Source organism: Cucurbita pepo, chromosome LG07 (assembly GCF_002806865.2).
Source record: "Cucurbita pepo subsp. pepo cultivar mu-cu-16 chromosome LG07, ASM280686v2, whole genome shotgun sequence".
NCBI lineage: Eukaryota > Viridiplantae > Streptophyta > Magnoliopsida > Cucurbitales > Cucurbitaceae > Cucurbita > Cucurbita pepo.
Window position 1 is genome coordinate 9713982 of NC_036644.1, and position 10325 is coordinate 9724306.

At 38.8% G+C, this 10325-nt stretch overlaps 1 protein-coding gene across 1 annotated transcript; it reads left to right on the forward strand.

The window, feature by feature from the left end:
• The first annotated feature begins 1944 nt into the window (after nucleotides 1-1944).
• On the forward strand, nucleotides 1945-5387 carry LOC111798414 (EIN3-binding F-box protein 1-like). Its single transcript, XM_023681538.1, has 2 exons — nucleotides 1945-2177; nucleotides 2755-5387. The coding sequence occupies exons 1-2, from the start codon at nucleotides 2153-2155 to the stop codon at nucleotides 4695-4697; spliced, it is 1968 nt and encodes a 655-aa protein (XP_023537306.1). The 5' UTR covers nucleotides 1945-2152; the 3' UTR covers nucleotides 4698-5387.
• The last annotated feature ends 4938 nt before the right edge of the window (nucleotides 5388-10325 follow it).

Consider the following 10325-nt stretch of genomic DNA (forward strand, 5'->3'; position numbering starts at 1 on the left):
ATGTAAATAATTGAATAAATTAAATTAATATTATAAGAAGTGGGGGCAAAGAAAAATACATTGAATTTTTAACCTATGGTTTTATTAATATTGACCTCATGAAATGGTCTAAATTGGAGCTATATATTTATTTATTTATTTGTATATTTCAGATTCAGATTCATTGCACATTTAATCTATAAAAAATTTGTGAAAAATTAAGAGAACCATATGGTTTGGAAGGCCACCCTATAATGACCTCTGTCCTCCCTCAAAATCCTATTTTTTTTTAAATATATATATATATATAAAATGAATAAAAAATGTCTATAAATTTAATACTTATTATATTTAAAAAATACTTATAAAATTTTAATTTATATATATAAAAAAAAAAACTTATCGTAGATTAAAACACCTTATAGATTATCTTTAAATTTTTTAATGTTACTTTTAAAAATTCATGGTTATTTTTTAAATGTGGTACTAATATTTTTTGTTTTTTATTTTTTAAAATAATTTTAAATGTGTTTTTAAAGTTTTTAAAAAAAGTTGAGTTATTTTTTAAACACTTTTGAAATAATTTTAAAATCTGAGATTACACGTTAAATGAAGATAGAGAATAAAATATTTTTTTATAAGGATGTGTAAACCTCTCCCGAGTAAACACTCAAAGATAATATCTGCTAGCGGTGGCTTAGATTACTGTAATATTAATGATCCCGAGGTCTTTTTCAATTTTTTTTTAATTAAGGATTTTGAGGTTTTTTTTTTTTTTTTTTAATAGATAAAGTGCTTTATTTATTTATTTTCAAACATAATTTTATTTTTTTTTAAAATTACATTTTAAAAAATTAAAATTTTAATTTTAAGAATGATTAGAGAATAAATAATTATAAAATATATATATGAAAACTAAATTAAAAACAAAATATAATAATTACAAATAGAAAGTTCTAGACTGATTTTACTTGCCTTAATTAAAATTGTTTTTTTTAATTAAAAAAAATTAGTTTATTCCATACTTTTTATTTTATTTGGAAAAAGTATTTGATAGATTTTTTTTATTGGAATTATTTGGTAGATTTTATTTTAATAGTTTTTCTTAATTTTTTACTCGTATAACGATAATCATAGTTCAATAATAATTGATATATTACATTATTAATTAAGCGTTCATACATACAAAAACAATACCATTAATAACATTTTTTAAATTTATTTAAGGATATTTATATTATCTAATGTGAACAACTCAAATTACTCCAGAGTTACATTTTTTTTTAAAAAGTACAAATTTGGTCTCGTTCGATAAACCTGAAAATGTAGGGTTCACAACTGAACCTAACCAAACCCGAGAAAATGGAAAGTTGGGTTTTGAGACAGTGAATCATTTTCAGGTCATTCGTGTCACAAATTCAATTTCAATTTCACAAAATTTTTTCCCGACTTAACACAACCCAATCTAACCTGTATCAACCCTCTACTAACAGGGTCGGTATAAAAAGAATTAATTGTTCAAATTTTCGATCGTGTGACTCGTTGAATGAATTAAATATGACATATTATTACCTAGTATTTCCAATTTGCCAACTACATACATATTTTAATTTAGAAGGAGTCAACAGCTCATCATTCAACTTTTTGGTTGGGATTCATGCACTATTTGAACCATAATATTATAAAATTAAAAATTAAAAAATAAAAATAAAAAGGGGGAAGTTCCGGTAGCCAGTAATGGTGAGGTTGTTCGGGCAAGCGGGCAAGCGGGCAAGCGGGCAAGCGGGGGTCGGCTGCGAATTTGCGGTTTTTGGGAAAGATACAATGCACATTCACAAACCCACCTTGAATTCATGCCCACAATATCGACCTCTTTTCATCACCCACAGTCACTGAGAGTGACGTCTACCCCCTGTTTCTTGTTTTATGTAATAATCAATTCTATAATCGAAATATATATACTCTTTTCATTCCATTTCTTGTTCCCACATCTCAAAATTTCCCTCTCCTTCTTCCCTTTTTTCCCCTTTGCTTATTGGGGTTTTCTGTAAATGCTCTTCTTCCTTCTCCCCTGCTTCTTCTCCGTGTTCTCTCTCGTTTTTGAGTTCGATTCCTGCTTCTCGGAGCTTTTTTCCTTGCGATTCTTCTCGATTCTTGCTCTGTTCTTGTCCCCATGCCTGCTCTCGTCAATTACGGTGGTGAGTTCTTCGATCTTTTTCATTTTCAATCGGTTTTCCTTGATGGGTTTTGAGTTTTTTCTGTTTATGAATCTGTTTCTGCGATTTTGTGATCTGGGTTATGGATATTTAGTCCTTCATGATAGTTTACTATATATATCCATCAGCAAATGTCCTTCTATTACGGTTTGCACAATAGATATCATATTTGCAGTTTTGTCTTGTATCCATTTATTGTTCTTTCCATATAAAGGATTAAGGGGTTGTTTTAGCAAATATTCTCAAGTTTGGTGGTGAGTTCTTTGATCTTTTTGATTTTCAATCGGTTTTCCTTTATGGGTTTGGAGTTTTTTCTGTTTATGAATCTGTTTCTGCGAGTTTGTGATCTGGGTTTGTTTGAGAATGGTTGATTTGGATGGAAATATAGAGATCTTTAGCTAGTTTGTGAGTGGATCTGTCTTAGAATTTGTTTGGTTGAGAATGTTCCAAGGATGAACTTAGTTTTCTTATGAACTGTTGGATATTAGAGGCTTTTAGGAGAGTAAGAGTTTTAGTTTGGAACTTTTGGCTGATTTTTGTCGTTGTTATTGGGTTTTAGGTGATGATGAATGTTACCCTGGGGTTTCATTTTACCCCAGTCCCATGGATTTGGATGGCTTGCTGCCATCTAGCTCTCATGTCGATCTGTATTTTCGACCTAGTAAGAGAGCTCGGATCGGTGCTCCGGTCGTGTTTGGAGGAAGAGCAAGTGAGCAGGTGTGTAAACCATCCATTGAAGCTCTTCCTGATGAGTGTCTCTTTGAGATCTTCAGGCATCTGCACAGTACTAAAGAAAGGAGCTCGTGTGCAGGCGTCTCGAAACGGTGGCTTATGCTTTTGAGTACTATTCGTAAGGCGGAAATTTGCAAGAGCAATCGTGCATCGATCAATCCGTTGGTTGAACGTTTGAATGTTGTGCAGAAGAAGCCTGAATCTGATGAGATTTCGGATCATGAGGATGAAAGTAATGGTTTTCTTACAAGATGTTTGGAAGGAAAGAAAGCTACTGATGTAAGACTTGCTGCTATTGCAGTAGGAACTAGTGGACGTGGGGGTTTGGGTAAGCTTTCGATTCGAGGAAGTAACTCTACTCGGGGAGTTACCAATCTCGGTATTTCGGCGATTGCCCATGGTTGCCCTTCTCTTCGGATGCTTTCTCTGTGGAATGTACCATCGGTCGGGGATGAAGGATTGTTTGAAATAGCTAAAGAATGTCATTTGCTCGAGAAACTTGACCTCTGCCACTGCCCTTCGATATCGGACAAAGGTTTGATTGCAATTGCGGAGCGATGCACAAATTTGACCTCGCTAATCATTGAATCATGTCCAAACATTGGAAACGAGGGTTTGCAAGCAATTGGAAAATCGTGTTCTAAACTACAGACGATCTCTATCAGAGATTGCCCTCGTGTCGGGGATCAAGGTGTGTCAAGTCTATTCGCGTCATCTACTTGTGCCATAACGAAGGTAAAGATCCAAGCAATGAACATAACGGATTTCTCTCTTGCTGTGATTGGACACTATGGCCGAGCCATAACACACCTAACCCTTAGTGGTCTTCAGAACGTTAGCGAGAAGGGGTTTTGGGTAATGGGAAGCGCTAAGGGCTTGAAGAAATTAACGTCGGTGACAATTGCTTCGTGCCGAGGGATGACCGATGTGAGTCTTGAAGCAATGGGAAAGGGAATTGCAAACCTGAAGCAGATGTGCATTCAGAAGTGTTGTTTTGTATCAGACAACGGATTGATAGCGTTCGCTAGAACTGCAGGATCGCTCGAGACCTTGCAACTAGAGGAGTGCAACAGAATCACGTTATTGGGCATCGGCGGTGCCCTCTCGAACCATATTCGGAATTTGAAGTCTCTTACTTTGGTGAAGTGCATGGGGATCAAAGATATAGCTCAAGAAGTAACATTGCCCTCTCTTTGCACCTCCCTTAGATCCTTATCTATCCAAAACTGCCCTGGCTTTGGCAGTGCTAGTCTTTCAATGGTCGGGACGTTATGTCCTCAACTTCAGCACGTCAAATTGATTGGCCTTTACAGTATCACGGATGCCTCGATGCTTCCACTTCTCGAGACCTGTGAAGGGCTCGTGAAGGTGAACCTTAGTGGTTGCGTAAATTTGACAGACGAAACGATCTCAACCTTGGTTAGGCTACACGGAGGAACGATTGAAGTTCTGAATCTCGACCGTTGCAGAAAGATCACTGATGCAAGTTTGGTAGCTATTGCAGACGCGTGCTTATCATTAAACGAATTAGATGTTTCGAAGTGTGCAATCACCGACGCAGGGCTTGCAGTTCTTTCATCTTCAGAGCAAATAAACTTGCAAGTCCTCTCCCTATCGGGTTGTTCCGAAGTATCGAACAAGAGCTTGCCGTTCTTAGAAAGATTGGGAAAGTCACTCGTTGGCTTGAATCTCAAAAACTGCCACTCGATCAGTAGTGGCACGGTCGGGATGATCATTGAGGACTTATGGAGATGCGACATTCTCGTCTAACCACGAATGGTCGGCGAGATCGACAAGCTCTTAGGTACGTCAAGTTTATAGCAGCAGCACTCAGCAAACTCTTTCCTCCGTAAGCAGCGGGCTTCGGGGCAGACGGATTACTCGATGTGTGGCTTGGTTGTTTTAGGGACCTATGGCCAATTACCTTCATTTTTGCAAGCTTTCCCTAGCTTGTTCAACTGTTTTGGGTCTCCCTTGATGGAAGGCGTCCTCTTTTATGGCCATGGGTCCCTAAGAAAATACCATCACCAAGTCACAGTTAGGATTTGCCTGTCTTTATTGGCCCACTGATCTAGCTACTGGTTTTGTCAAGCTGAGATTGTATGACACATTCCTTCTATAACGTGTTTCATATATGTCGTCTTCGGTTAAACGAGCCCGTGTCCACTCTAGTGTCTGTCGTTCATGTTCTCGTGTATGTTGTGTTGCTTTGAGTGTTCGGTTAAACAAGCCCCCTCACGTCGAGTCTTTCGTGTTCTCTTGCATATGTTGTGTTGTTTCGTGTCGGTCATTGTAAGTGTAAGTGTCGATGTCTGTTGAACGTGAGCTTCGGTATGCCGTTACAACCTCTGGTTGTTTTTTTTTCATTCCGAAGCTACTTCGATATAGTCGTGTTTGGTAACTATTGTGTTTGTTTACTACTAAATAAAGAGAAGAGATGTCCTTCTTTTGTCTCGTAAATTCATTCTTTTGGTATAAAATGTCGGATGAAATCTATAAACCCAAATAGGATCGTTTTGATCAGAAAAAGTTTCTACTCGAGCGTTTATTTTTTAGCTCAATCTTAGCATGGTTTGATTCGTTAAGTCGTATATCTTCAAGTAACAGGTACGACATTTGAATTCCTTCAACTCACGTGTTGCTGAACTCATAATAAAAACGAACCCGTTTGGTAATCATTGAAATATTACTCTTGATCGAGGCTTAAATTCTCGACCGAGACCTTTCTTAAGATAGTGCAGAAGGTCTTTTAGGGCGGGTTCGCATCCTTGGACTCAATATCGAAGGCTTAAATTTCTATTTTAAAAAATGTTAATAAATTTTTAAAGATTATTTTTTTTTTTTTTTTTTTTGCTCTCCATCTTTTCTTATAAATAGAAAATTATTCACAAAATAAAAACCATGAAACCCCATTTGAAAGAACCTTCGCCGGAGGCCGAAATCCTCCACCAAGTCCCTAAATTCCGGCCCCTCGCCTCCGACGATCGGCGGGCTCGGAGTCCGAAAATGGATGGGGGAGGATTGTTCTGTGGTGTTGAGGGGAGAGTTCAGATTGCGGTGGCGGAATGGTCGGCGTTTTGGTTGATGGTGGAGTGGGCCGCGGTGGTTGTGGTGGTGACGGCGGTGGCTCGGATGGCGGCGATGATGGTTGCTCATTCGTTGCTGTTAAGCTATTATGCTTGGTTGTTGATGGAGGTAAATGCTTTGAAATTCCATCATTCTTTAATTTTGTTGAATTTCCTTACCATTCCTTTGATTCTGTTTATTGCATTATGTTTGGTTTATGAAGAAATTGTGGTAAAAGAATGAAATGAGGGATGAGGATCCATTTTTGTGAGATCTCCCGTCGGTGGGAAAGAGAAACGAAACATTATTTACGAGGGTATGGAAACCTTTCCTTAACGGACCTGTTTTAACACGTTGAGGGGAAGCTTGGAAGGGAAAGTCCAAGAAAGACAATATTTTAGTGGCGGGTTTGGGCTACTTGAAAATGGTATCAGAGCTAGACACCGAGCAGTGTTTCAGTGTGGATGTGCTGGTCCCCAAGGAGGTGGATTATGAGATCCCACATCAAGGAACTCTGGCCTCCAAGAGGGTGAATCGTGAGATCCCACATTGATTGAACTAGCCTCCAAGGTGGTGGATTGTGAGATCTCACGTTGGTTGGAAAGGGACTCTGGCCCCCAAGAGGTCGATTGTGCGATCCCACATCGATTGAAAAGGGAGGCTAGCCTCCAAAGTGGTGGATTTTGAGATCTCACATCGGTTGGAAAGGGATTCTGGCCCCAAAGGGGGTGAATTGTGAGTTCTCACATCGATTGAATAGGGATGCTGGCATTCAAGAAGATAGATTGTAAGATCTCACATCGGTAGGGGAGGGACTCTAGCCCCAAAGGGGTGGATTGTGAGATTCCACATTCGTTGGAGAGAGGAACGAAGGAAACCTCTCTTTAATAGGTACGTTTTAAAACTTTGAGAAAAAATCCAGAAAAGAACATCACCAATAACAATATCTGCTAATAATGAACTTGAGCTGTTCGAACCGTTGAAGAAATTTGAAGTATTGTTTCACCATTGTAGGCTTGTGCTGAAAAGAAAGGAGGGCTTATGGTTAGTCTTAGTTTCATTCTTCTCAGCAATTTGATGGGTTTTCTCAGCTAAACAGGTTCGTGGAGACTTGATAAAAGCTTAAGAGTATTGTGGAAGAGCGATCTCGGCAAATCCAAGCGATGGGATTGTGTTATCGATGTATGTCGATTTGATATTGAAGAATCGTAAGAATGCCTCCCGAGCCGAGAGTTACCATGTTCAAGCTGCTAAAGCTTCCCCTAATCTTATTGACCAAATGGGACATGATCCGACTTTTTTATAAACTAAAGCTACATAACCGTGCATGAGCTCAAAGAGTCAGAAGTTTGAATTGGTAAATTAGGGGACAGAGAACTATCTCTTAATTCTCTGGCCTATTTTTGTCTGACTGAGCCAATTGTTTCTATTTGTGGGGTTAAATTGCAGTTTTGTTTGCCTCTTATGCACGGTTTCTTTGGGATGATGAAGAAGACGAAGACGAGGAAGAAGTTGATAGCTTTTGCGAGCCGTTTGGTGTTCGACTTCAGCCTTAGCTCACTCCTATACCTGCGGCTTCTTAGGTTCTTTATCAAAGTGCATTCATAGTACAAATCTTCTTTGGTTGTTTTTTTTTCCATGAAAACACGATCCCAAAACTGTATGAACTCTATTTGTGTAAGTCAGTTGAACACCGTGATTGATATGTGGGTAGGTGCACCTCTTCTTACCGAGTGGCTCCTCCAAAATGAACCTCTTTGGTCGGAGAACACTTAAAGTTATTTACCTTAACCAATAGAGCTTGGCTTAGGCTTTCACGAGAGCACCGCACCGCCCGTCGATGCGAGAGGAAAATGAAGAATGAAGCTATAGCTGCTCACTTTTTTTTTTTAGACTCCAAGAATGTTGTAACATGTTGGGCTCAAACTTTACACCTAGTTATAGTATGAAGGTCCTCTTCATATCTATTGTTAGTTTCGAGTTGAGGTCGGTGGATAAGACAATAATCATTATTCCAAAAATTGATATGCATCGTAAAGAAATCATATGAACATGAACCAAAATATGAGACTCGAGTAAACGAGAGGTACATAAATGAACTGAGACCACATCTAAATGAAAGCGATCTTGAGGATAAAATGATTAAGAACTATATCAACAAGGTAATCTTCCTTTTCGAACTCTAACATTAAGTTCTTCCTTGATTCAAAATAGAATGATCGGTTTGAACGATAAACTTCTTTTTATAATGATACAATATTGTTCGATTGAGTTGGGTATGATTTCATTTTTAAACCCTTCGAAGCGTCTTTACTATGGAACGATGAAGTTCAAATTCCAAACCGAGCTAGTTAGATCAAGAAAAGAAAACGAGTCATATTAATAATGGATGGAACAGGAATGTGATGGGATGTTTGATTGATTCTAAGAAACATAAGAAACAAAGTGTGTTTGGGATAATATATAACACTGACTTTTAGCAGCCTTTTTCCATACACAAAAAACACATTGCCTTTCACACATACACACATACCTAATTATTCTCTTGTTGGGACACCCCAAATGGCTACCCGCCAATCCTCTCTCCCCCGACACGAAATTATCGATCACGATAATGTAGGTCTCGTTCGATAACAATAATGTAGATCTCGTCCGATAACAATTTCTGGTTTCAAAAACTAAGTTTCTCTTTAAGGGTGTTCTTGAGTTAAGCTGAAACGTTTTTTTAGATCAAACCTAATTCTTCGGGTTTTAAATTTGTTAACCTAAACAACTTTTATTAAAGTTTTATTTTATTTGAACTAAACCCAAATAAGTTCACACAAACAGTACGATTTGGTTGGGTTGATTGCGTTTTTTGGATTATCGAGTTTCTCGAACATCCCTATCTTTTACCAATGTTTTCAAAATCTACTACAACCTAGTTTAAAAGGCGGTAGTTTTTTTTAGAATTTGACCGTTAACAGATATTGTCCTCCCTTTCGGGCTTTAAAACGCGTCTGCTAGGGGAAGGTTTCCACACCCTTATAAAGGTTGATTTGTTCTCCTCCCCAACCAATGTGAGACATCACAATCCACCCCCCTTTGGGGCCCAGCGTCCTCGCTGGCAGTCGTTCCTTTATCCAATCGATGTGGGACCGCCCCCAAATCCACCCCCCGTTGTGGCCCAGCATCCTTACTGGCACACCGCCTCGTGTCTACCCCCCTTCGAGGAAGGGCGAGAAGGCCGGCACATCGTCCGGTGTCTGGCTCTGATACCATTTGTAACGACCCAAATCCATCGCTAACAGATATTGTCCTCTTTGGGTTTTCCCTTTCGGGCTTCCCCTCAAGGCTTTAAAACGCGTCTGCTAGGGGAAGGTTTCCACACCCTTGTAAATGGTGATTTGTTCTCCTCCCCAACCAATGTGGGACATCACAACAACTACATTAGTTTTTTTTTTCCCGAAACTCGAAATGAGCAAGTGACCCAATGTTCTCTTTCTCTTCTATAGGACGAGGGCCGACATTGAATTTTCTCGCTCTTATCTATCTTTCTCTCCTATAGGACGAGGGCCGACATTGAATTCTCTCGCTCTTATCTATCTCCACGTGGCGAAATGGGAAACCAATAGATATGGATAGGGACTAGAGGGGGACATACAAAAGGATATATGAAGATCATTGACCAAATTGGCACTATGGAATAGAGAATGGAAGGGCTAGGAAGAACTTGTCCTTTTGTGTTCACATTGGTTGCATTATTGTCTATCATTGTGCTTCAAACCCACTTTTTCTTCACATCTCTTCTCCACAAACACCAACCATCTCATGACAGATATTTTAGTTTTGGAAGATATTTTTCACATGACCGACCTCGTTTAATTTACCCGACAAGATTAAGTTTCGTGGGTTTAGTAGTAATTTGAACGTAGTTACGTAAAAAATAAGAAATTGAAGTAACCTCTCATGCCTGAGATTCAAATCAAGAGCTTGGAATTTGTTGGAATTTGGATTTGAGATCTAATCACCCGACATTCTTTTGCGATATTATCACGTTATTTATCTATATTAAACTATTTCTAAAAGTGATGATCGCGCCGCCTGAGAGGAAGTAAGTCATCCCGCTGATGCTCTTACGATCATCAATGTCACTGGCCATGTCACTATCATTGTAGCCGACCAGCTCAAGCTTCTACTTCCTCTCCTTGCGCAGTATCTCACACCCTAGCCTCTGGAGCCTCTGGTTTCAACCATATAACGCAAGATGCGTTTGACAGCCACAAGATGCTCCTCCCTAGGTGCTTCCATAAACCTACTCACGTATCCAACGGAATAAGCAAGGTCGACTAT